The sequence below is a fragment of the Epinephelus fuscoguttatus genome, linkage group LG4 (assembly GCF_011397635.1).
Source record: "Epinephelus fuscoguttatus linkage group LG4, E.fuscoguttatus.final_Chr_v1".
Lineage (NCBI taxonomy): Eukaryota > Metazoa > Chordata > Actinopteri > Perciformes > Serranidae > Epinephelus > Epinephelus fuscoguttatus.
In genome coordinates this window covers 21862421-21889617 of record NC_064755.1, presented here as the reverse complement: position 1 = coordinate 21889617, position 27197 = coordinate 21862421, and the positions used below count along the sequence as shown (strand labels likewise).

The 27197-nt window shown below is 42.7% G+C and overlaps 2 protein-coding genes across 3 annotated transcripts in view; one reads left to right on the top strand and one right to left on the bottom strand.

The window, feature by feature from the left end:
- The first annotated feature begins 1416 nt into the window (after positions 1–1416).
- arsa (arylsulfatase A) lies at positions 1417–8354 on the top strand. The gene is made up of 8 exons (XM_049573014.1): positions 1417–1685; positions 4049–4289; positions 4417–4635; positions 5123–5292; positions 5499–5623; positions 5963–6090; positions 6182–6284; positions 6949–8354. The coding sequence occupies exons 1-8, from the start codon at positions 1471–1473 to the stop codon at positions 7242–7244; spliced, it is 1497 nt and encodes a 498-aa protein (XP_049428971.1). The 5' UTR covers positions 1417–1470; the 3' UTR covers positions 7245–8354.
- Positions 8355–8431: 77 nt separating this feature from the next.
- Positions 8432–27197, bottom strand: part of mapk8ip2 (mitogen-activated protein kinase 8 interacting protein 2) — a 37527-nt gene continuing 18761 nt past the window's right edge. The window contains exons 3-14 of one of the 2 annotated variants that reach the window (XM_049573011.1): positions 20185–20424; positions 19994–20069; positions 18776–18979; positions 15577–17797; positions 15108–15316; positions 13126–13201; positions 12257–12429; positions 12047–12156; positions 11842–11964; positions 11646–11716; positions 11455–11553; positions 8432–10226 (exon numbers count right to left, since the gene is read on the bottom strand). In XM_049573011.1, the coding sequence (XP_049428968.1) occupies positions 10154–10226; positions 11455–11553; positions 11646–11716; positions 11842–11964; positions 12047–12156; positions 12257–12429; positions 13126–13201; positions 15108–15316; positions 15577–17797; positions 18776–18979; positions 19994–20069; positions 20185–20424 (3675 nt within the window). In that variant the 3' untranslated portion in view covers positions 8432–10153. The remainder of the gene's footprint in view (positions 10227–11454; positions 11554–11645; positions 11717–11841; positions 11965–12046; positions 12157–12256; positions 12430–13125; positions 13202–15107; positions 15317–15576; positions 17798–18775; positions 18980–19993; positions 20070–20184; positions 20425–27197) is intronic. The other variant, XM_049573012.1, reaches the window with a different exon arrangement.

The following is a 27197-nucleotide window of genomic DNA, read 5'->3' as shown; positions in this document are numbered from 1 at the left end:
AAGTATGTACAGAGCTAATGCAGATCCTAATCATCCACGGATGGCTGGCTGAGTTTGATATTTTCACAGCATTAAAAGAGAGCGACCAAACAGCAGAGGATGAGAGAACAGCTGATAAAATGGCAGCAATAGTTGTGGAGCATCTGCCTCTTTACATCTTTTATCTCAGTTCTCTCTTTATTTTCTCCCTCTCTTTCTCTCTCTAACTCACACACACATACACACACACACACACACACACACACACACACAGAGTAGCTGCTGAATGTAGGTCAGTCCTGTAGAGAGATGTTAAAGTGAATAGTAAATCAAAACTATCTATCAGCCGATGCCACAGCAAAGCTTCCCTGAGGCTAACAGTGATGCTGGACAGCACACAAGCTGACAGGCATACGTGTGCGCACACACACAGACACACACACAGACACACACACACACACACACACACACACACACAAGTGTTTGTGGTGAAAAGGTACAGTGGACGTGTTGCATAATTCATCAGGACCAAAGAAAACAGTCATTATCTAGATACCACGAGCAGGCCACTCCTCACCGATTCTGTTTCAGGTGTCAGGATCACTTTGCATAAAATCACCTGGGAATCACCTGACTGGAGTGTTAATGACACACACGCAGGGATTTCTGTGTTATGAACCATTTCATCTCTCCGTCTTTCTCCCCCCTCTCATATACACACAATGCCAGCTCATTTGAATGCAGGTAGCACCCTCCTTTTCTTTTCCTGTCCACCTCACTGAAGCAAGGCCCTGAGAATAAATAAATAAGTAGGGCCCAGTGCTGGACTGTAGTCTGTACGTAACAAAATCAGCTGTGACGTCCATTTCTCCTCAAACCGGCGGCTCCTGCAGCACTGCACCAGCGATTTATTTCTCCTCTTGTTTGCGTAATTGACCATGTGTCAGGTCGAATCAGTGGCAGAAACCAAGGTTGCCTCAGAGGACAGAAACTCAGCCGCAGGCCCCTCGGACTAACAACTTCAGTCAAGAGACAAAACAGCAGACGTAGAGCAGGAAGCAAAAATAGCTGAGGACGTATTGGACAGCCTGTCCTGCCACAGTGGACACAGAGAAATGGGACAAGTGTGTCTCCACATGACAAATTATACAAACTCATGTGTTAGGAGCCATCAAAGTCTAACCAGTTAAATGTTGGACAATGTTAATACCTACCTTCGTATGGAGAAGTGAGGACAGAGTCAAACTTGGTCCTCATTCAAAAATGATTTAAAAAAAAAAAAAGAAGAAGCACAATTTCCCCCATTTAAAAAACAAATAAGTTGACCCGCACCATGTAGGCTGCTCCGGTGGACTACATTTCCTAGTCGCGCGTGACGTCAACTCTACGCGACAGTTTCCGCAAGTAAACACGTGACGTTTTGTTTTGGTTCCTCCCTGCAGGCTTTAGCGGATTCTTCCGGAACTTCAGACAGATGCAAGACAGCTCAGGATGGACACCAGCCTCTTCTTCTGCATTTTTCTTTTCTGCACCTGCTCGGCTTCACCGCCCAATTTCGTCCTCCTTTTCGCAGATGATTTAGGTTTCGGAGACCTGGGCTGTTATGGACATCCCAGTTCACTCACTCCAAACCTGGACCGCCTGGCAGCGGGAGGACTCCGGTTTACAGACTTCTACTGCACCAGCCCTGTGTGCACCCCATCCAGGTACCTGCACTGTCTGTGATTCATGCAGGATTGATGCTGTGTGAGAGGGAGAATCAGAGCTTATCACTGCTGCACAAACAAATCATTTTTTAAATCTGTGCCCACACGTTTTGATAATGTTAGAGTCCAGTTAAGTCCCTTAATGTTACACTTCACCCTCTCTGACTTTGTAATGATGCTCCTGAAGGTTAAATATACCTTACAGCAAGTGGTTGCACTCCATAATCATTTGTGTAAGAGCAGACAGAGGAGTAAAAGTAACATTTAGTGTGTGAAATGCGTCTGACCTTTTATACACATCTTTTACTGTGCATCTTTCCCAGGATCTAACGAATGGATTCTGCTCTCTTATATTAATACTGCAATAACTGTTTGAAGCATTAAACTATATCACCAGAAGTGTGAGCCACATTGAGATTATTACACAATAGGAGATGAAGATAAAGTGGTTAATATAAAGTCACTGCTGATTAGCACACACACTATAAATCCAGCCTAGTTCATTCAGTGTGTGTGTGTGTGTGTGTGTGTGTGTGTGTTATGTAGAGGTGCAATTTAAAATAATCAGACGGTGTTACAATTTGATAACAACTCTGCTGTGTTTCATAATGTGGCTTACACTGATATCTTCAGTTTATTACAGCATTGTAACATTCAGCTTTAGACAGTACACTGGAAAAAGGACCTGAAAACAGATCCTGTTGCTTCAGAGAGAAATGAGGAAACAAAAACAACTATACGCAGCAATCAAAAAAGGAACTGTCATGTTATTTGATTGACCTCAGGATTGTTTTGTTTAACAGATTTTGAACACAGTGAATGAGAATGGAATTGAGAGTCATAAACTGAACGACACACTTATCCAGCATTGTTGCACATTTACATTTTTATAGCAGTGCCTTGTCACTTCCACTCTATACTGCACCCTCAAAAAGGAGCACTGCTGTGGAAAGTCATTGTATGGATAAACTTTTGTTCCTTTGCTGTGCGTATTCTGCACCATTTCCATCCATCATCCACATCCTTAATTCACAGTCTCACTTGGCGTAATAACGCCTTGCTCAAAATGGAGTATATCTCCCTGTCGAAAAAGATAAATGGATGGATTAATTTGTGAATTAAAGTTACAGTTTGTAACTTTTATGAAAATAACTTTGTGACATGTTTTCTGAAACTATCACTACATATACACAGTATTATAACAGACAGATCGGCTGAAAAGATCATGTCTCCCATCCTCCTATTGTGGCATCTGGCAGAATCTACCATGCAAACAACCAATCAGAGGCGAGGAGTCTCTAACACAGCTGTCAGTCCTGTCAAGATTCTGTTATTGCGCTGCCTATTTTTCATTTCAAACATTTTTTTTTGAAAGATATTTTTTGGGCATTTTAGCCTTTAATCAACAGGACAGACAAGTTGGTGGTGGTGGTGGTGGTGGTGGGGGGCATGCAGGAAATGGCCACAGGCTGGAGTCAAACCCGGGCCCCTGTGGCAACAGCCTTGTACATGGGGTGCCTGCTCTATCCACTAAGCCACCGACGCCCCAATACATTTTTAAGATATATTTTAGTGTACTGTTTAGAGATAGGGTAAGGAGCCCGGACATCCGGAGGGAGCTCGGAGTAGAGCCGCTGCTCCTTCAAGTCAAAAGGGGTCAGTTGAGGCATCTGATCAAGGATGAGGTTGACGTTAGAGGTGTTCCGACACATCCCACTGGTAGGAGGCCCAGAGGGAGACCAAGAACACGCTGGAGGAATTACATATCACATCTGGTCTGGGAACTTCTTGGGGTCCCCTAGGAGGAGCTGGAAAGCGTTGCTGCTTTGCTTGGCCTGCTGCCCTGGTGACCCAGCCCCAGATGAGCGGATGAAAATAGATGGACGGATGTATCGTTGTAGCTGTAAAATGTTAATTACCAAGCTGCCCACTGTCACCCAACTTTCTCATTGTGCGGCTAAACAGTACACTAAAATACGTTTCTGAAAACATTTGAGGCGAGAAACAGGCAACGTAGTGACAGAATCTTGATTTATATTTGATCAGTGCTGCTGCTGTTTGACAGTCTGACCCCAGTTCACGAGCAGTGATTGACATTACTGACAGGTGGGTTAAAGACTCCTTGGCTTGGATTTGGTTGTTTCCATCCTCATGCGGTAATAGCATCAGAAGCAATTCAAGAGCACAAAGACATTTGATTGAAGTAATTTTAGAAAAGTTACCAACGACAGTTATATTACATGTTTTAGATTCTTTTAGCCACATCTTGTATAACCCAACCCTTTTGTCTACACATCTCATACTAGCCAGTCCTTCCTTCCTGACTTAAGTAACAGTCTTGCTTTGTTTCGGTGGTTTTCCAGGGCATCGTTGTTGACAGGACGCTATCAGACCCGCTCAGGTGTATACCCAGGAGTGTTGTACCCAGGCTCTATAGGTGGTCTTCCTCTGAATGAGACCACCATTGCTGAAGTGTTGAAACCTGTTGGCTACGCCACTGCTGCCGTAGGGAAGTGGCACTTAGGTTTTGGGGCCAATGGGACGTTTCTTCCAACGAGGCAGGGGTTTGACCACTACCTGGGGATCCCCTACTCCCATGACATGGTCAGTGCGATTGAATTTAGATGGGTGTAATATCTGATGGTATTCGTTAAAAATGGGCATCATGTAATTTCTTCTTCGCAATATTTATTTTAATATCTGTTCTTCTGTCTCCTTGTTTCTTTCCCAGGGCCCCTGTAGGAACCTGACCTGCTTCCCTCCAGATATTAAGTGTTTTGGATTGTGTGATGTTGGTACTGTAACTGTCCCACTAATGCACAATGAGGTCATCAAGCAGCAACCAGTCAACTTCCTGGATCTGGAAAGGGCTTACAGTGATTTTGCAACCAGTTTCATCACCACATCAGCCAAGAAAAAGCAGCCTTTCTTCCTGTACTATCCTTCACATGTAAGTAACAAGAACAGTCTATCTATACACATAGTGTACCTCTCTTACAGTCAGTGCAGAATAAGAGCTCTCTCCTGGCCAGTTAAACGCATTTTTTTAAAAAAATGCATAGTCCACAGTGTTTTCAAACCCATGTAAATAGATTATATAGAATCGGAATCCAGTTTATAGATTTTCACATACAAGGAATTTGCTTTGGTGTTTTTTGCATAACATAAACATAGTTAGACAAAAGGAAATTATATATAAAGTATTGCCAAAATCAGGAGACATATATATGGAATATAATAAAGTCATGATAAAAATAGGAAAAATAAAACAAAGAAAAATATTCACAGTTTATCTGAATTAAAATGAAAGAAGTGTGTAGTTTTTAGAGGTGGCAGTTTCTGCAGAAATGTGCAATATTATCTCAGGAATGGAATATAGGAATATAGTAACTTAGTGCAGTGAGAGACTAAACACCGTCTTCTACTTCCTCCTACAGCACACCCACTACCCCCAGTACGCAGGTCCAGGTGCAGCTGGGCGCTCTGTAAGGGGCCCATTTGGCGATGCTCTGTTTGAGTTTGACAACACAATAGGAGACCTGCTGACAACCCTGGAGAAAACAGGAGTGATTAACAACACACTCATCTTCTTCACTTCAGACAACGGGTTGGTTTTTGCTCCTGGTTTGTTTTACATGAATGTGGCCTGTTTTGTTTTTGTAGTTACTTTCATACTCTCCACAGCTGTGGTACAGTAGTGTGTTTTTCCACCGTTCAAAGGTTGCATTATATCTGTGCCCTCTTTTATGTTTCATTTATTGCTGTCTTATGATATTGCATGTATTGATCTGTTATTCCTGTCTCTGCGTGTAGGCCTGAGCTGATGCGTATGTCGCGTGGAGGTAACGCAGGCCCTCTGAAATGTGGTAAAGGCACAACATATGAGGGAGGCATGAGAGAGCCAGCCATCGCCTATTGGCCAGGGACCATTAAACCAGGTCAGGACACTTCAGTCATCTGCACCACAAGTTTAGACTGAGTTATATTTCTATAGATAAAAATGTTTCTGTTGCACTGAACCACAGTTTTCCACACAGAGCTCTTTGTTGAAGACCATACTTGTGGTTTTGCATATTTCAGTCATGTGTACTAAGCTTTACTGACAATTTTCAGAAGCGTATCACAAGTCTTCACACTGATTTCATACATTCCAGGCCATACTGGTCTCCTTTAACTACATTATGACAATAAATGCCATTATGTAATGACTGCAAACTCATCTGCACATATCCTTTTAGTTATTGCTGCTGCTTGCTCTTCTCTATGCATTTCTGCAGGTGTGACCCATGAGATGGCCAGCACTCTAGATATCCTCCCAACCATAGCAAGTCTGGCAGGAGCCAAACTGCCTCAGGTGATGCTGGATGGAGTCGATATGACAGAAATCCTTCTCAACAAAGGAAAGGTATTTGCATCGCACCTCACACTCTCTAGAGATTTAAAATGTGGAAACCAAGCTGACGTGTTAATTTTTATCTCTGATCCTTTTTCTGCAGAGTAAGAGGGAGACGATGATGTTCTACCCCACAGATCCCAGTGAGATGTACGGCCTGTTTGCTCTCAGGCTGGGGAAGTACAAGGCCCACTTCTATACACGAGGTACAGCAGGGTTTATAGACACAATTAGGCTACGTGCAGCCTGCAGGCAAATCAGATTTGTTTCTCAGATAAGATCTGTAAGACAGACTTCCACATTGTTATCTGAAAGTGATCAGATCTGATTTATGTGTTCATACATTGTCAAACTATCTGCATGGGTTGTTGTAACCATACGCTGGTTAGGTGGCTTTCCAACACGGAAGCATGAGAAATAGAGGTCCTCTTTGCGCCAGCAGACAATTAATTTCGGCTTCTGTCCATACACTGTTGCTTTCCATATTGTTCTCAATAGTGCTTTGCAACTGGCAGCATGAGGTGTGCTCAGCACTTCCGTCACTCTGGATTTGACATTGTCGTCATGTGTCATGTTGCGAGTGATGCAAAAGACACTTTAAATTTCAATTACAGCAGCAAAATTTTCCAGACTGACACGCATCTGTAGATATCTGATTGGAATCACATTTCAAACCACGCCCAAAATGTTTCGATCCAGTTTGCATTTCATGTGTTTTTTGTGCTGTCCAGACTTTCCAAAATCCATCTGAATATAATCTGGATACGCCAAAAAATGGATCTGGGCAGGCATTAATTCAAAGTCAAGAAGCATAATCACAGTCAGAACTGAAATGGTTTTGAATCTTTCTTGTCCATGTTTGTGCATAAGGTGCCACCCACAGCGGCACTACCCCGGACCAAGACTGCCCAGTGTTCGCAGTCCTCAAGGCCCACGACCCCCCTCTTCTTTTTGACCTGGAGGCCGACCCCTCGGAGCACTACCCCCTCCCCCTGTTTGGAAAACCTGACCTCCAAGCTTTGGTGGAGAGGATCAAGAAAATCAAGGAGCAATTTGAAGCCACCATGGTGTTCGGTGAGAGTCAGATATCAAAAGGAATAGACCCGGACCTGGAGCCTTGCTGCAATCCTCAGTGTAGCCCCAAACCCAGCTGCTGCAGGTGTTGATGGGACGAGTTCTCACAACTGCTAATGATGACAGTGTGGGAGAGGCTGGAGGTACTGCACTGATTTTTGCCTCAAGATTTCTCCATGAATGCACACAATGTGATGCTGATATTGTCATGCATCGCTACTTGCTTGTGGACAGCTAGAATTTAATTACCGTTCATACTGAAGAGTAACAGTCCAAACAATCTGTTTCCTCAGTGAGGAGATGATTTTCTTAATGTTGGCTACATTTAGAATTAATGTATAACAATGTACTGTATTTTTCCTGACTATTTCATGTTTTTTATTCAATGATTTAATATTTAATGTTCACCTCAACATTCTTCTATTCATAAAATTTTGAATAAATGTATGGATTTTATGTGAAAATATTTTTGCACACATTTTAATCACACAAATAGTCAAGAGTGGATGTGAACAATAAAGACAACATTAAAGGTTTCGGACATCAAGCATATATTTTATTCATAAGACCAAACCCATGACAAGGCAGAGTGATTTTTTTGTCAATTTTTTTTTGTTGTTTTTCCCTGGAATTTTAATTAATTTTACAAGTCCTTGTTTTTAAAGATACAAGATAGGATATGTTTGTTCTGTCACATACTGTTTTGCTCTAGGTATACAGTGAAGAATCTTGTTAATGTAATAAAAGTTTGGTTTAACTGTTAATGTATGTCTCAGCGGCTATATGGGACTAGCTCATCCTCAGAGTTTGTCTTTGTGTAGCTGTGTGGAAAGAAGGGTTTTAACTAGGCTGTAACAAGATAGAAAAACATAATCAGAAGCAAATAGATACAGATCAGAGATGAGTCACACTGTTGGAGCTCAAAGGCTATTACTATAATCGGCAAGACGCAATAATAGTTTTCCAGTGGCGGCTGACTCAGTCACTATTCAGCTCTAACAGCGGATTGGTCAGTAGTCTGGTGGGTGTGTCACACACTAATGATGTCACATCTCACAAATGTGCCCTAAATGTGCTGCTGAAGCCTGTCTGTAGAGATTAATGGAATTGGCAGGAACCCGAGTGCCACCTGTGTGACAGATACTGAGTTAACATTGTGTGTAGAAACATAAGACACTGAAATAAAATTATTGCAGATCACAGATATTTACGTGTTTTTGTTTTCTTTCAGGGGTTTTTGTCTGGTTGTGATCTTTCTTTTTTTTTTTAATTTATTTTTAATTAATGTACATATTAATTTCATTTCATAACATACTCAACATAAAGGACACAGCACTATCTTAGATTCGCTATTGTATATACATGATCTAACTGACAGCGATACATATGTAGATAACACCCTACCTCCCTCCTGCCATATCAACAGTGAACTGAGGTGTTTGTTCTGGTGGACTGTGACTGAAAGCAGCACAACAAGATGCTCAACAGTGTCTGAAAGAACAATGGAGATGGTTGGGGGTGGTAAAGCCTGAAATTTCCGGTGACTGTAGTGAGTGCATCACTTTTTAAATATACCCCCTCCCCTATTTAAGGTGCTAGACTGTAAGCTGTGGTATGTTACAACAACCCCAGAATTGGTTATCATTTGATGTGTGAATGATACTTCAACCCTTGACCAGACTAAGAGCAATAAGTAAATGTGGCCATCACTTTTATCTGTCTAACTTAAAAAACAAGATCAAAGTCTAACCATTTACATAACTATAAAACCTCCCTTCTAATGCTTTATTAAAGGTTTGATTACATTGTGATACCAGGACCAAGTGTTAGCAGGACGCTCGCACTGACATGTGGCTACCGCTCAGTCTAGTCGTTCCTTTTCCCTCATTGAAACTGCCAAGTCAAAAGAAAACGGAGACTAGGATGTCACTGACAACCAGAGTTAAACAGTCGGAGGTGTGAGAATATGGCTTTTCAGAGGGCCATTGCTTTCTTAGACCTGAAAGTCACATCAATCATAGCAAAGCATACAGTGATCTATGATCTGCAATTGTAACAGTTGAGTGATTTCCCATGAAAGCTCGCCACGGTGAAGGTCAGCAAGCAGTGCAACTTTGAGGACGGGACAAAAGTAAAATGATTCTGTCATATCATCCAAATGTGCTGACACTTAACTTGCACCTAATCCAAACTGAATCAAATGTCTGCGGGGCTGGTGACATTCAAAGATCATTACAACTCTAAAAGCTCTTACACCTGCAGTTATTCCTGTCAGAGTGAGCCATTAATACCCACAACAAAACAACCCCCCCGCCTCCGTCAGTCTCAACTGTGAGTGTTTCTTAATTAGTCTGGATGAGGCGCCTGTATGTCTACTTTCTATACATGTATTTACAACACACACTACGTCTTGTACGCGACACAGGGGTAAGCTCGGACCAAGGACAGTTCACTGTACTCTCTCTACTTTGCTCCAATGTCACTATCAGTAGAAATCAAATTAGCAGTTTGTCAATATTGAACAAATACATATTTACAGTTAATTAAATGCCGACCTCTTGATTCCACGCCATTCCCGTACTGATTGTTGAGCTGCTTGCCATTCACTTGGATATGTGTATTTCTTGGTGTGTCTGTGTGCAGTAACCCTACTAGCCATGCATTGAAAAGTGAAACAGCAGTAGTAGGTATATTGTTTTCATTTCAAAAGAGGAACCTTGAAATAAACAGGTGCTCAGCGTCTTAGTTTTATATCATAGAAAAAGATAAAAGAAACAGGCAATCGATTCCATCGGGATGATGGAAACAAACAAAGAGAGAGGGATGGATGAAATCAGTCAAATGCCTAGCATACTGTAGAAATGAAGATCCCAGTGTTGGTGGGACACAGAAGAGTATTTTACAATGGAGAGAAAACCCCACTGACAGCTCCCTCTGGTGGCAAACTCGATGAACATACACAAGCTGCAGAGAAAGAAGTTGGTTGTCATGGCAACACTTCTTACTCCAGGTAGATGTCCTCAGTGGGGCAGGCGTACTCCAGATGCTCCTGGTAGTACTCCTGGAAGGCTCGTCTGTGGAAAAGACAGACAGATGATTAAAGATCGACCTGCCAGCTATCAGAGGACAGCCTTTAACAGTAATCCTTCTTGTAGTAACAGATTTTACACAGTCACGCTCTGACTGTTTACTAAGAAACGGCTGGTTGGTGCCAACATGAGGAATGCTTAATCAAAATAATTGTAGTGTAAATATATAGAACCACTCTCACTGAATCACATGAGGGTAAGATTAAACAGTTCCACCAATCCCATGCTCTGCTGCCTGCCCTCGCTCCATCCAGAGACAGTGAACTATCTGTATCTTTAATTATTCAAACCCAGTAAGGCTGAATCCGTCATGACTAAGCCTGTGATCATTATTTAACCTTCTCCACATGCACACATCTAAGGCTATAATTCTTATATTAAACTTCGATCAATGTCAGAATTTTCAGCATTCTGACAATTAGAGGTGCAGTGTGTGGGATTTAGAGTGACATACTGGCATATGAAATATAATATAGCATAGTCTTTAATGTATAATCATCTGACAAAGACTGATCATGTTTTCGTTACCTTAAAATAACAATTTATATCTACATAGGGAGCATTTCCTCGTTCAAAAAGTTCCCCAAGTTGTGCCGCCATGTTTCTACAGTCTCCCAGAACGGATTAAGCTAATACTGGCTCTAGATAGTGTTATTTACACTTCGTTTCGGCCATTATAGTTAGCAGCCCCTCAGCGACAAGCCAAACAGCAACTGGAAAAAAAAAAGTTGGCCTCTGAATGTCTGGATCTTATGTTATCAGAGAAAAAAGGTGAGCAGACTTTAGCAGGTGCTGCACTAGGGGGCCATCTGAGACAAGCCAAACAGCGTCAGAGGGACACAAATGTGTTGAAATGTGAAACTGCTTATTTTTAGTGGTTTTAATCACCGGGCCTGTTTGTTTTGGAGAGGAGGAGACCTCTGTGGATAAAAACGAGAAAAAACTCCTGAACAATGAATACCGGAAGGAATCCTAACTATGAGTTCATGCTTGGCACATGGGAGAATTTTCAGCTAGTTGCAATCTGCAGTCCTCACCACGAGATGCCACTAAAGCTTACACAGTTTCTTTAAAGTGCATTAACAGTTTAGGTGGAGTAAATATATCAAATTAAACAAACTCACATAAACACAAAAGAGATGTAAAGTCATTATTGTTCCTTGGTATATGTTTGATAAAGAGTAATTGATATGATATTGTGATTTGGACTCACCCAACACACTCTGCTACAGGTCGCATGGACTCCTGGGATACAAACACGTGGCAAGCAAATCTGTTCAGCATTGGGTGCTTGGTGATGAAGCCAAAGTAGCTACAGAGAGAAGAAAACAATATGATGAAATCAGTTGGATATTCAACTATATACTGGTGACACCAGGACAGAAAGCCAATGTGTGTATTTACCAGTTGTTCCTCGGATGGCATCCACAGAACGAAATGTTCTTCATCTGGAAGAAGTGACTACATCTGTCATACTAAAGATGGAGAGAGATGCAGAGACAGAAAAGAAGAAAGAACAAAGTCAAATCAAGGCAAGATTATTCCTCAAAATAGAGATGGATGACTGAATGTTTTGATTCATGTATTCGTTCTGCCATACCTCATCGAGGGTGTCATATTCATCCTCCAGGCTCATGATCAGTTTCACTCCTTGCAAGCTAATCTCCAGTTCACACAGAGAAGGAGGTCGCACATGTACCGTCCGTTTCCTCGATATCGCGATCTAACAGACAAACATGTTTTAATGGTGCACGCAGTGTAACACACATGCTTGTGTCTTTTTTCTGTGTTTACAATAAGCTTACCTTCTGCATGGCAGCACAGAGAATACCGTTGCCTTGGTGATAAGGTACCTCAACAGACCCCAAAAACTGAACGCTGAAAGTCTCAATCCAGGCTGGATTTCGTTTCATTCCTACAGGGTGCAAGGTGGACACACACATACAGAACATGTGACTCTTTTGACCTTCACAGCGAGACAGAGGAAAAAACAGTGGATGCATCTCTCAACTTACCCAACAACTCCTTAGACTGACCAATGACCTCATGGGCGTAGAAGGCAGGAAAAATACCCCTCTCCCCAGTCCGCATGTTGTAGCCTCGGTACCAGTAGTCATCCTCTTCTTCCTCCACATATAAAGGATCATCCACATCCAACTCCAGCTCGTCTGCATGTCTGGGAATGAACCTGCAGAGAGCAGCAGAGAGGGGGAGGACGAAAAGAGAGCTCTGTTAAACATTGTGTCCTTACATGGTATCCCTGCTGCCAGGCATCCTATAGACTGGAGCTAATGTGATCAGGAAGCATCTGTTTGGGTTTCAGGTGACTCCCATTGGGAAACAGAGAGAGGAGTGATAGCAGCTGACAGCGAAAGACAGTGGGGAGGGCGGAGGGAGACAAAGAGCTCTAAATGTGGGGAAGCACTTAGTGAAGGAGGACTATGGTGAAGCAAATACATAATTATACATGCACGACATGTACGTGTATACAAGGGAGACGCATGTAGCTTTCTCTCTCCCTCTTGTATACACACAAGCACAGACACAGGTGGTGGTTGATGTGATTATTACTGGTCTCCCTGCAGCTCTTGAGCCCAGCTGTAGCTTGGACATCTGCCCTCCTCAATAACATAATTAGTGAAACCTCGAAGAAATATTGTTTTGTTTACCCACACAAGGACTTTCTCTCCCGGACACAGAATGGTAATTTGAAAATTAAAGCTAATGGCATTCATAATTCATTCCACCGTACTGTTTCTACAATCAATGAAAGCAACTGCTCAATTGTGTAATCTTTTATTAGGAAATGTGCCTTTTGCTGTGATTCACTTTGCTCCCACTGATGTCCCGTTATCAAAAATGAGGGTACTGTAGATTGTCTTACCTGTAGACTGCCCTGTGTGTCTGGTCCCTCTCCTCTCCATTGATGGTACAGGAGAAAAGTCCAAAGGACTCTGTGCCTATGTGACAACAGACACTGGTTAGACCCTGAATACTACCTTTTCCAAATAAAACTGAAGGCTAAATGTCCAAAATGAAATACTCTGAATTATTTTTTCTCTAACCTGTTACTTGTTGAGAGAACAATTTCAAGTAAACTTTACGTGAGGAGCATCCAAATGGAAGCTAATTGGATTTGTAAAAAAAGAAATGGCAACGAAAGCCTTTGTAATGAGCCTTTCATTATGCAAATCACCCTTCATTAGGGATATGAATCTTGAAGCATGAGCACTGATTGATGATGGATGTACTGGGAAGCAGAGCCCTCCCATAGGTCTTGTGTGGGCTCCCTGCCAAATTTAGATCACATGTTAATGTATCATATTGACAGTGATGAGTTAAAGCCCAGTGCAGTATCATCAATCGAAGGACCCTGAGTGGACAATTTAGCAATAATACTGCTGGGCCATAACCTGTATGGTGTATAACTTACACTGGCTTCAGTTAAAAGAATAGTTCCAAATTTTGGGAAATACACTTATTCACTTTCTTGTTAAGATTAAGATGACAGAATCAATACTACTTTCATATGTGCAGTCAGGGGGAGGTTAGCTTAGCTTAGCATAACAACCAGACACAGGAAGAAGTTTGCCTTCAGTGCTTTAAACCATGATCATTTTCCAAAACTAAATCAAGAAAAAGCTTTCTGGCAGAAAACCCCGGTCAGGGGTCTGCAACCTTTACTGTAATATAATAAAACATTGTCCTCTGGTGCAATTAATGTTTTACCACAAGGTGGATACCCAGCAGTGGGTTGTTTCTGATTATTTGGTACTTTAACTGTGTAGCATTGTTGGTGAAAGCAAAAAAAACAATCTGTCCATCACTACTAAATTCTCTATTTTCCTCTGAGACTTTCCTTCTTCAGATTTGGAGTCTTGCTCAGGAGACTCAAGACCAGCCACCGTTACTGAGGTTCTATAAAAGTTAAAGAAAAAGGCACCAGGCTGTAGATGTATGACACATATTTTAGTTGTTTTTTTGTTTTTTTTAAACCTGGTGTATAGGCTACACATTTTTTTACAACTTGACAATATCAGAATCACCTTTGACTTCCAATAATGACAAATCACAATTAAAACTTTAAAAGATACCCACTATTCATTTCCATATACATTTTTGGTAAAGCCACAAGGAGCCACTGGAGAGGGGCTAAAGAGCCTCATGTGGCTCCGGAGCTGCAAGTTGCCTACACCTGCCCTAAAGGCAAACTTGTCCCAATAGGGAAAACAGCCACCCCACCTCTGTCCAAAGGTAAATACAATCTGACTACTACCACCTTTGAAGATCACTAATCAACAAACGGAAGTGTAAAACTGACAAGTTTTGGTTTTACGGGGGTTTCTGTGCTGGACTACTTTGAATTAAACAAGCATATATAATGTGGTAATGAGTAAGCTTTAGAGGTACTAACTTGACAAATGCCGACCTCTTGATTCCATGCCAACTTTACTTGACATATACAAGAGTTGTAGATTTTCTCATCTAACTTCTCGACCTGTCCCAAATTGTCACACTATTCCCTTGATTTCTAAATATTACATCTTTGATTTCAAGTTCATATCTGAGAGTTTTCCAGAGGGATGTATGGACAGAACTCAAGAAACACTTGTACCATAAAGAACAGCTTTATTGTAAGACAAATGCATTTTGGTGGTGGCCTTCATCATGGATGACCCTGGTGAAGGTCACAAGCCAAAGCACTTTGGCCTTACAATAAAGCTGTTCTTATGCTGCAAGTGTTGCTTGAGTTTTGACTTCTTTAGACTTCTTTTCCCTCTCCATGCCCCTTGGAAGTAGGCAAAGTTGTGCCACAAACCCCCTCCCTGCTTCCACAGTGTCTGAATAGCCTTGTGTGGAACTTACTGGAGGAGCGGGAGGTGCTGTTGACGAACACATTGAGGAACTTCTTGGAGAACGGGAGGTCAGCCTCAGGGGAGGAGTCCTCAGAAGAGCTGAGAAGTTCTGGCCTCACCTCATCATCATCACGACCATAGCCCTCCTCTCCCGTCCCCAAAGGCTCCTCATCACAAAGCGTGGAGAGCTCACTGTCATCACTTAGAACAGAGGTGCACCTGAGAGGACAAGGTCTGTCAGTTTCAAATGTCAGTTTTTGGGGCTAGACATTCATAGACACAGTAAGACTGCTTGATTTACCATGAGAAGGCACACCCTATAGAAGGTAGTGTTTAATTAAAACATTTGAAAGACATTTTTCACAATATTACCTCTTACAGGAATATAAAGAAACTAATCATCCATTTGTTCTGCTCAATCTGAACACACATACTCCATTTCATTCTTAGCTTTCACACATCTCATTGTCAGAGCATACCTTCTGAGGCTGACGAGTTCCAGCGTAGTATTTTCATCCACCACTAGCGTATACTTCATGGAGTCATAGGCCAGTCCATCATCTTCATTCGGCTGTCTCAGAGCCAGATCTTTCTCACACAGTGGAAGGTCATGGTCAGATAAGGAATGGTCTTGCACACTGGCATCAATGGGTGGTGAACTGTCAAGCTCTAAGTCACTACCCCTGTAGGAGTGCTTCCTCAGGCCACCCAGGAATGGGTAAGAGTCTCCGTCATCCTCCTCTTCGTCATTGTCTGTGGAGTAGGTGAGACTGAAGCAGCGGTTAGTCTGGGCGGTGGGTATGTCCAATGTCAGGCTGTGTTTAACCTCAGTGATACGCTCAAGAGAAGCAGAGGAACGGCTCGTTGGCCTGGGCTCAGTTTCTCGTCCTTCGTCCTTGTCGCTGACCACACTCTCACTGAGGCTTGGTGAGTCCATATCTTTCCTCCCCTCCAGCATCGTCAAGTCATTATTGGGCTCTTCATCTTCCTCCTGTCTCCTGATGTTCTTAGATGGATTGTCTGTGAAGTTCTTCTCAGAGTCTTTAGTGGTATACAAGGAGTTGAAATCTGTGGTTCCCCTCCCATTGTTTGCACAGTGCTCCAAGATCAGAGGGGCTATGGTATCACCAGTAGGGTTGTTCAAATACAGACTGGGGCCTTCTTTTGAAGACTCCACACTCTTCATCCTGTCTCCTGGCTGCATCATATTCTTTCTGTACCCTTCACCTTCCTTCTCTTTTTCTTCTGTTCCCACCATCCCTGCTTTTTTCTCTTGGTCCTCATCATTGAATCCATCTCCATCTCCGATGTCTGAGGATGGTGAGATGGTGTCTGACACAGACACCTTCCTCTTGAAGCAGTCCTCGGGACAACTGATTGGGTACGAGCCTTCTGAGATCATCCTGTTGACCAGGTTGCTGAGCAGCCAGGGTGAGTCAGAGTTCTCGCTCAGCTCGTCCTCACTTTCTGATTCTGAGTCTCCCTCACTGGTTCCATCATATTCATCTGCACTGGGCATTAGCCTGGGTCCTACTGGCAGGTAGAAGGAGCGTTTGAAGCTCTCCAGACTGTGGTCTGGTTCTATCTGCAGCACCATCTGTCTAGACAGACTGTCTTCACATTGTTGGGCTGGAGGCAGAGTCTCATCTGGGTCGGCCTGGTGCTCAAAGGACAGCTCATCATCCACATTCTGCAGCCCCATCAGAGCTTGACCATCATCATAGGATTCAGGAGGTAATATGGGTGAGTCAACAGGGGAAGGTGTAGCAATAGTGGGTGAGGGTAAAGGTGAGGGAGAAGGAAGAGGAGACCCTTCTTTGATTGGGTCAGGCTGGCCCAAAAGTAGAGATGCTTTTAGTCCCACGATGCCACTGTCCTGCTCTAACTCTGTATCTGGGTCCAGTTCCTGGTCTGATGTAGGCGAGCTGGCCTCCTCAATGGAATTGGTGAGGTGAGATGAGCGCCCACTGCTGCTGTCATCACTGGTCAGGTCAAGCTCCGTCTCTGAGATAGAGGAGATCATGTTGGAGACCACAGGACCTCCACAGGCAAACGCTGCCTCCAGCTCGCCTTCGATGTCAGAGTCAGAGCCTGGAGAGCTTAGGTCCTTATCCTGGTCTGAAGTCATGTAACCCTGCTGGTTCATATCTGCTATCCCTGGGTCTGAGGATGGAGAGGTGGAGTCGTTAGCTGCTCCCTCCATGGCCGAAACTGCTGCATCTGAACTGTTAGACTGGTCAAGAGCATCTGAGCGGCTGGAGGACACGTAGCTGGAGAAGGAGGCGGGTTCAATGGAGGGGAATTCCACGTATGACGATGGATTCTCCTTACACACCATATCGTAGGTCTCCTTACACATGAACTCCACCTCAAAGTCCTTTTCCAGCTCCTCATCAGACAAAGGTGTATCAGCACCGTCGTTGGCTCCCATGGGTGCAGTGGATGACAAGCAGCGACTGGTTGCATCTGGGTCTAGGTCATTCTCTGGCTCCACGCCTGACTCACTGGTGATCGTGTAAGTGTCGGTGGCACGCCTGTTTGAGTGTTTGTGGTTGTGGTCACTGTTGAGGTCATGGTCCACCTCTGTGTCCGAACACTGGGAGTGCTCGTCTACAGAAGGTACTCTGGTTGTCTGAATTGAAGGGTCTGCTTTTGGTTCATCGCCAGAGCAAGGATGGGACTTGTGTTGACCAAATGAGCCTGTGAAGATAAAAAAAAAAAGTAGAGAAACAAGAAAAGCCATGAAAGAATGAAAATACAGGATGACATAGAGGATTATGAAGAACATGATGTAGAGAGTGCAAAAAAAAGAAGACAGGTCATAAGAGTTTCAGAGGCAAAAGTAATTTGGACAATTAAATAAGATCAAAAGAAAGAGCATAAATAATGATAAATGAAGACAAGATTTTCTTAAAGGAATACTTCACCCACAAAATGATATTTTTTATATCAATTACTCACACTGTGTAACATTGAATTTGTGAAGAAAGCTTTGGTTTTTCTTGCAAGACTCAATGGTGAACGAATCCAAAAAAGGCTAACATTCTTCACGAATTAAAGTCACTGGGGACCGTGTTTAACAAAACTTTATTCAAGCATCTGTTTTCAGTCTCTTTCACAACTCATGCAGTATAATCCAAGTCTTATTTATCCAGTTGTATGCTCAGGACTTACCAAACATAAGCAGAGTTAAAGACTGTTTCTGTGCAAGTGTTTTTAATGCTAAGGGTTTTTTTTTTTTAGCAAAAATGCATGTGTTTAGGATGTACTGAGCATAAGACTGGATAAATGACACTTTGGTTATACTGCAGTTCACTGTGGAGGGATGTGAGAAAAACTTTATTCTTCATGAATTCAATTTAAACCAGGGCGAGTAATTGATATGCAAATGATCATTTAGAAAATGCAGTATTTCTTTAAGTTCATAATCAGTATAGAGGTTGTGTGATGAAAAAGTTCAGCAAACGCTTCTTAATTAGAAACACACTAATCTTGTTCCCCAGAGTAGACTAGCACAATGGGGTTTGTAAGAATCAACATGACAGTGTTTTGCTGAACAACAAATATGACTGAACAAGTCAAAGTCACATCACATCACTTCATTTCACATCACAGCACTACACGACACTGATGATAATGGAATGGGCTCTAAGCTTGCTTGGCTGGCCTTCTTGTTACCGTATTCGGGCCTCTCCCGCCTGTTGCCCTCCGTGTCGCAGAGGAGGGGCCTGTGAGGGGATTGGGGGTTCCCGCCCTCCCCTGCCTGTTTTGGTGGAGTACCTTTGCTCTGAGACACTGGTGCTTGGGAAACTGGAGAGACTGGGCATTGGCCTGTCACATGGCTACCATCCTCCAGGCATGAGTGGGTTGGAGACAGACGACCTGGAGGTTGAGAGGATATTTATTTTGTAACTCTGTGCAGTTTGTAAAGGGTCATTTCTAATAGCTGAGCTTCTTTTAAACTAGATTTACTGCCTCGTGGTTGTATGCCTCTGCAGACCAGTCAAGTTTCAGTTATAGTTTACATCCATGTCTGTCCAGACTCATATGCAGCCATGATGGTTGTCAATGCTTCAAATATGGATGTTGCTGCAAAGAAGCTACATACTCTAAAGTGTGAAACCTTTAGACACATGCAGCTAGCACGTCCTAGCAGCACAGGACGTCGATACAGTCACCACAGTTTTAAGATGGGCACCCCAGTCGGTATCTGTCTTGCCTTCTGTTCCTGTGTTACTGCATTAAATAATGGCCAGAAAAGTGTTTTTATAGAACAGAACGATGTCACAGTGGAGATGAACGCTGACCTTTTGGATATAAAATGTCATCACTTTATCATTTTATCCTAATAGACTATTGCGTGAAATACTGTCATAATAGTGTATGAATTCCTGAGTTATGGCCAAAAACATGTTTTGTGAGGTCTCAGTGACCTTGAACTTTGACCTTCGATTACCAAATTTTAATCACTTCATTCTTGAGTACAAGTGGACATTTGTGCCAGATTTACAGAAATGTACAGAGTGTTCATGAGAATGAGACAGACACAAGGTCACAGTGACCTTGACCTTTAATGACCAAAATCTAATCAGTTCATCATTGAGCCCATGTGAACCTTTGTGCCAAATCAAAAAATATACTCCCTCCAGGTGTTCTTGAGGTATCACGTTCACAAGAATGGGACAAATGCGTCTGGCCACGGCATAAAAACTCATGTAGCATCACAATTACAGCAACATCCGATTCACTCTAATAACTTCTTGAAAGATCTGACAATATTTTATCAGGCAAAATAAGAAGCATCTTTTGTGAGGTATCACAAGCAGTAGACCTATGAAAAAAAGATATTCATAGTCCATATCCAAATTTGTCACGGATAATTAATCATGTGTTTACCCTGTGAGGTCTTGCGTAAAGAGTCCTGCCAGCTTCCTTTCTTTGGGGACAGACTGCTGTTGTTGTTCAGTGAATCCTGATGAGAACAGAGAGGGGGAGATATTCAACAAAGTTACACAGTGCTATTAAAAAGACTAACAACTACAGATAATCTGTATTTGTGTTTGGGATCAGAGCTTCAGGCCTCTGACCTGTGACACAGCAGTGGTGAGGTTCAGTGTGGTGGGTCTGCTCTTCAGAGTGCCAAGAGTAGGAGAGAGGGGCGGGGAGGCGGAGGGGGACGGGGGTGCATCAGGATCAACCTCTTCATCTTCTTCCTCTTCATCGTCATCGTCCTCATCTTCGTCGTCAATCATCTCAAACTCTTGGAAGTCATCCTGGAAGGAGCAGACTGGGTGGTGCATGTCACTCTTCTCCAGGATGAGGGAGTCCTAAGGCCAGAGAGGAGAAAGGGCAAGACTAGTAATGAGGTTCAGAGGATAAAATAAAGGATGCTTTATGTTTTCACACCTTCAGCATATTTCAGATAAACCAATTAAAGCATCTCTTGTTCTGACAGCAGAGGGGAAACTATTATGTAGTGAGCCAAGGCAAAGGAAAAAGCTGCTACCTTCTACCTGCTGTACTTCCTTTTTCATTTAAAAGCTTTGCCAAGAACAGGCCTGTCTGGGAGATGAATAGAACAAGGGATAGTGCAGATGGACAGCATGCAACACAATGTTCTTTGATTACACAGAGGGCATTTGTAAAACACAGACACACATACACACACACACATAAAAGCACTGTAGAGGGCAATTCTGCAACAGAGTTCACATAAACAGCCACAGTACATTTTGCTGATATGTTTTTTCCCTGCAGCCTCGGGCGCTCTGTGTGTGCACACCTATGAATACATTTATGTGTGTGTGCACATAAGACAAAGATGCTAAGTGCAGCCTTCAGCATCAGCAGCCTCACACCCTCCCCGTGAAAAGATAAAGGTGAAAAAGGTTGAACCAATTAAGGCACTAAATACAAAGTCACTTTGCGAAAAACCCTGCAGAGAGCAGAACAATGGAGTAGTCTTGAGGATGGACTGTTTGGAAGAGAAAGGAGGATGAGATAGTGTGTGTGTGAGAGACAAAGACCAAAGTAAAACAATGGAGGGGCAATGACATGAGAGTGGATCAATCAGACCTTTCTCAGGTTTCAGCTGGTTTACTGGAAAGCAGTGCACTAAATGATTTTGAGGTTTAATAGACCACACCTCCACGAGCATGTGTGTGCTGCTGTCTAGTTTTCACGTTTGCCAGATACAAGGTATACTGATGGTGCAAGGTCAATAAAGTATCTTATAGACACACATCTCACACTACAGCTGCAACTAAGGATTATTTTATTGGTCGATTGATCTGTTGGTTATTTTCTCCATTAATGAATCAGTTGTTTGGTCTTTAAAATGTCAGAAAATGGTGAAAAATGTCGAGCAGTGGTTCCTAATGCCCAGAATGACCTCTTCAAATGTCTTGTTATTCAGTTTACTGTCATAGAGGAGTAAAAAAAATAAAACAAAATAAACAAAAAATATTCACATTTAGGACGCTGTTTGGAGAATTTTGAGCTTTTTCACTTTAAAAAATTACTCAGATTGTTTAATTGATTATCAGATAGCTGTTTGCTTAAGAATGTTAGAATTACCCCAATAGTCTCGGACAATGGTTTTCAAACTGTGTGCCCAAGACACACCAAAGAGCAAGCCAAAATCACAAGGCACACCTGTATTTATATAGGTGCACAGCAGTCTCTATAATGTGTGTTGTCACTCTTATCACAACATAAGACAATAAAAATAAGAAAAAAATAAGACAGGTAACATTGGTGATCCAGTGTCCCACTCTCAGATTTCTCCTTTTAAATGTTATCATACACTCACACTGGCTGCCAATCAGGGCCTTTGATGTGTCACACACTTATAATTCCCATGCGTGGATAGCAACAAATAGGCTCCCTGTGAAGGTTATTTGCTAGATTTTGCCTCTTTATTGGGAAATGAGTGAGCACAACATACTGCTGCGGTCAGTTAAAAATTCATCCATCATTTTTTGTATAGGCCCAGTTGAATATTGCCATAATAATGTGTAGTTATCACAAAATCCCACAGCACACCTGGATTTGGCACGATGGTGGCACATCATTTGAGAACCACTGGCCTAAGCCATCTCTCACGTAGGGGTGCAGAATATATACCTTGAAACTGTATACTGTGAAAAGAAAGCTGACGTTTATCATGTCATGTATATTTGGTTATCTACGGTATTGAAAAAATATTCAACTGGAAGGAGAATCTCACCTGTGTGCGCATCTCCTGTCCTTCTCTACCGCCTGCCAGACTTTTACACATACGTCCTTTTTTAAAAGTGGTTTTAAGTTTGAATATAAAAAAAGTTTGTCTAGTTCACTGTATCTGATAAAGAAATGTACTGTAATATTTTCAGAGACAGTTATCTCATACCTTCCCTTATCTCATCTACATTCACCCTTACAGAGAGGATAAAACTGACATCACGGTAACATCATCTCTCTCGGATGAGCCTTAAAACATTAAGTGAAAAGCGTTACTCATGCTAATATAGATAAAAGCTCCTCCACTGTAATTTGTCATAGAGTGCATGGACACGACACGATTTGTGGCTTATTCTTTTTTTTTTGATCATCTCCTTCCTCCATTGAATTCGACAATGCAAACACAAGGATTGATTTATCTGGCCAGCAGTTTGAACAGCGCAGCAGTTTCTCTGCCTCTCGGCGCAGTCTCTTTAATGGAGGAATCAAAGCTCACCCTCTTATCCATCCAACCAGGTTCTGCTGACGCCTGGTGCATCCACTTTATGCCACAGCAACAGAAATCAACACTCAATCTATTACCCAGAGAGTGCACATGAATATGCATGCTTATCTGATTAACATATCTATTTTTCTCTCTGTGATTTGGCTGTTAAGATGTGAAGAAATGTCTTAAAAAGGATCGGGTGCATGTTGAGAAACCTTCGATCATTATATGCATTCTCACCTCATAATCTACTGTCAAGATTCACAATGCTGTTTCCTCACACTGACCCATTATAATCCATCACTAGGGATGTGTGACCTATAACTCCGTGACAGTGTAAAAATCCAGAGATCCATCAGAGGGGTTGTGAAAATGCCACATCTGCCTGGGAGAATAATCTGCACTGTCAGGAGGCATTCTTTAGTGAGGCCACCTGACAGACAGGCAGGCAGGCTTAAAGAAAAAGAGAGAACTATAAATAAGAGTTGTGTGTCGGCGAGAATCGATCCTCATATTCTCCAGTTCTCAAGGACATCCCATTCAGCCTCGTGACTGTCCCTCCTCTGTCACCCGGCAGACTTATGCAAGCATATTCTCCTGCTGAATGAGGTTAGTCCTCTTACACACACAGAGGAAAGCACTGGAGAGCACAGCTGCAGTCAATGGAAATGAAATTAGTCTAAAGTTAAAACGATATTCCTTGTATCAAACACAGACACGCTCAAATGCATAAAAAACTATGTATTATTTATATTTTCTTTTAGCTCTGCCTTCACAGTTATTTATGCTCAACAGGGCATTGTCTCTGCATGCTGATTAGCTGGCAAAGAGATACCACTGTAACAAAAAAGAAAGGCTTTTTGATCTCTAATTAGCAGACCACAGGCTTCTTCCAGCATGGGTAATTCTCTTCTGCTGCATACTGTATCAGAAGACAGCGAAATGGCAGCTCTACTATACAGCACTGTCCTCAGCAGCAGGGAAAGGAGAAGCTCCAGGTTTGACTGCAGGGCCATCTTGCTTCCTGAGCTGACCATATGACAGAGGGGAGAGCCGGACAGTTGAGAGGAACTGAGGACATGATCCTTGAGTGAACACATGGCTTTGCGAATGAAGTGGACACCAGGGACTCATAAATTTCAGAGAGGGGAAGTGGGGGCTGGGAATTAATTGGTCTTTTACTGTAAGATCTATCAGGCGGCGAGGGTCAACAGAAAGCAGTAAGGGTCCAGCGGAGGTGCAAAACAGAATGCAGAGAACATTATACAACTGCTAATTGACCATGAATACACTGCTGCCTTATTACTGCCGATGTGAAGGAGCTATATGTTGGCTGTGACCATGTTGCAGTCTGTTCTTTTATATTGGAGTGGGTCTTTTTCAGTTCATGAAATGCTGGCTACTTATAAAGGTCACTGCTGCATGGTTGGCTCCATATACACCTGCGCAGCCATTAGTCTTGGATCACTAAGGCAGTACTGCTAACACTTAAAGGTCCACCATTGGGCCATTTTTGTTTTAGGGGGAGCAGGGGATCTTTAGGCGGAGATAGCAAGTCAACGGTAAATGTCACATAGGAGTGGTAATTGTCATCTGAAAGCAGGAAACTAAACATTATTTGAAATGCAGCTCAGCACCGTGTGTCAAGTGTTTCCATCAGGTGGCTAAAGTGTATATGATGGCTATTTCCACGATCAATCATGTCTCATAAATGGCTGCAGCAATTTCTGGGTTGATGAATTTGTTATACAGATTTTGTGCTAAATTTAAGTATTATTTACCTTGATTAAAAATTGGTCAACAATCCCTCCAAAATACCACATTGAGACACCCAGACCTTGAGGGACACCGTAGCAAATGCATGCTATGATTTGGTACCAAAAAGCTCTTGTTCTCTTTGGAGATTTCTGTAAGAATTGATTTTTTCAGTAATAGGAAAGCGAGCACTTCTGTTGTGGAAATTGCCTTTTTATTGTCAATATACCTCTGACAGCCACACATCCTTTGAATGTGCAGGGTCTCTAGTTTGTGGTTGTGAAGTTTCACAAGGCTGCGATTATCCGTCACTATAGGTAATTTTATACAGTGAGGTCATGTTTCAAAAAATGAAATGGCTACACTACAATGAAATGGCTACTATGGGGACCCTCATTATCAAACATGAATACAATTGGGCTCGTTGAATCCACAGGAGTCTCAGCTTTCCAGTCATACTCAATTTATGCAATTCCAAGCCTGTTTAGGGTTTTTAATATGCCAAAATATGCCTACATTGCTTAGATTAGCATAAAATGGGCATGTCTGTAAAGAAGAGACTGGTGGGTACCCATAGAACCCATTTTCATTCAGATATCTTGAGGTAAGATTTTAAGGGACCCCTTTGAAAATGGCTATGCCAGTTTTCCCCTTGTCAAAATTTTGCCTAACGTTAAAGCTTTATTTAGCCCCCTTCTTGGCAAGCAAGCATGACGTGGTTGGTACCAGTGGAGGGTCCATGTCATTGGTCCGACAGCCCATTGGTCCAACATCCCATTAGTCTGACGGTACGCGGTGCTGAACGTCTCCCGGCGGGACGTATTTCTGCCTTGATGGTGCGCCGCGACCGGCTCTGGGTCAGCTGAAAAATGCTTGAGGCGAAGCAGGCTCACAGCTTATGTGTTTGCCACTTTCTTTTTCATTTTAACCCACACCATGATCTTTTCCTAACCCTAACCAAGTGGTTTTTGTGCCTAAACCTAACCAGACCTTAACCACAGGGCATCATGATGATTTCGGAACGGACTTTGGAACAATGGGTTTAATATGGTCGCACCAATGGGCTGTTGGACCAATGGGCCATCAGACCAATGGGCAGTTCCCCCAGTGGAGGCCTTAGGTTGCCTACTTTCACATGATACCACTACCTTCGCTACCTTCACTTAAAAAATGAGTGCACCACAGCCTTTTCAAGACAGTAATGTTGGCCGAGATGCCAGTAGTCCCGCATGTCGCTGAGAGATAGAGTAATGAAAAAGGGAGATGATTTATTGCATCTAGGCTATAGCTCACATCTTGATTATAAATGTAGCTATGCCGTCAAAATCACTGTCTCCTCCAACTGTTTCGTTTTTACAAGGACAGTATAAATTTTGTCTCTGTGTGGGTGCATGTGTGCCCAAGTAAAGCCCCTTTACCAAATGTAGCTCTTAATCTGGATGAATTTTGTGCCGGAGCATATGACAGATGTCGATTAGCCTCCCATTAATGGAGACCACCCAGTGAGTGATGGCCTCCATCTATCACTGTATCTCTCCATTTCCACATTTTAAACTAGCACCACAGCTGAGACACAGACACCATTGCTCTGTCACATACTGAATTATGCATGTGCTCATGGTGTTCAATCAGGGCTCTGGAGAGACAGAGATGGATGTTAGAGAGACAGAAGTGAAGAATCAGGGGCGAGACGAGGCAGAAAGCAGCAGGGCGTATGTGTGTGTGGGACTCAGAGGGAAGATTCAGAGACAAAAAAAGGGAGGGGCTCCCTCTGATGTGGACTCCATCCTAGTTATATTGATATGCTGGATTCAAAAAATTAAAGGTCATGGCAAAAAAAACAAATCCCATGGTTGAAAACACATTGTCAAAACTAATCCCCTCTGACATCATGGATAGTAGGAAAGGACAGCCTGAGCCAGAAACGCTATAGCATTGTGGCATTTGGCCAGCAATTACCATTTCCTCAGAGATATAAAATCAGACATTGATAGCAAACCCATGTGAACGATCTTTAATTGCCTTCCTTCAGCTCCGAATGAAGATATTTTGAGGCATCGTGTGTGTCTCTGTTTGGTTTTGTTCACATGTATGTGTGTGTGCTCCTGTCACAAAGGCTAAGTACTGATCTAAAGGGTTACGCAGATTAAGACCTGAACCCTATAACGAATCGGAATTAATCAGAGCTGGGGATTGGGGCCGGAGGATCATCTCACTGTTAAGATTGGCTGTTCTTTCTAAACATCAAAGACATGCTGCCCAATATGGCTGAATCATACTGACATAAAAAACAGAAGCCTCTCTTCTCATCAGCAGAGTGCGGTGCACAAGGGAGGGACTGCTGATGATGATGAGCTGACACCCACCCACCCTTTCTGATGCAGGCAAAATCAAATACCATGTGAGAAACCCTGTGCACGACATTCTCTGTCTTGCCTTTCATTCTCTGTTATTTAAATGGACACGCACACACCCAGAGGGCAACTGGGTGTGTGTCCTGTCCATCCCATGTCAGCAAGATTACTTCCTCTGGGCAATGATGCAACGTAACAAGGGCCGACACTGTCTGTGCCCTGCGCTTTCTTGTTTGCGAAGTGAGCAGTCAGGGCCGCTGCTATGTGTCTGATGTGTGTGAGA

Coding starts and splice junctions, on each gene's coding strand:
- arsa (XM_049573014.1), top strand. CDS start 1,471: ATGGACACCAGCCTCTTCTTCTGCATTTTTCTTTTCTGCACCTGCTCG. Junction 4,636..5,122: donor TCCTGTACTATCCTTCACAT/GTAAGTAACAAG, acceptor TTCCTCCTACAG/CACACCCACTACCCCCAGTA. Junction 5,293..5,498: donor TTCTTCACTTCAGACAACGG/GTTGGTTTTTGC, acceptor CTCTGCGTGTAG/GCCTGAGCTGATGCGTATGT.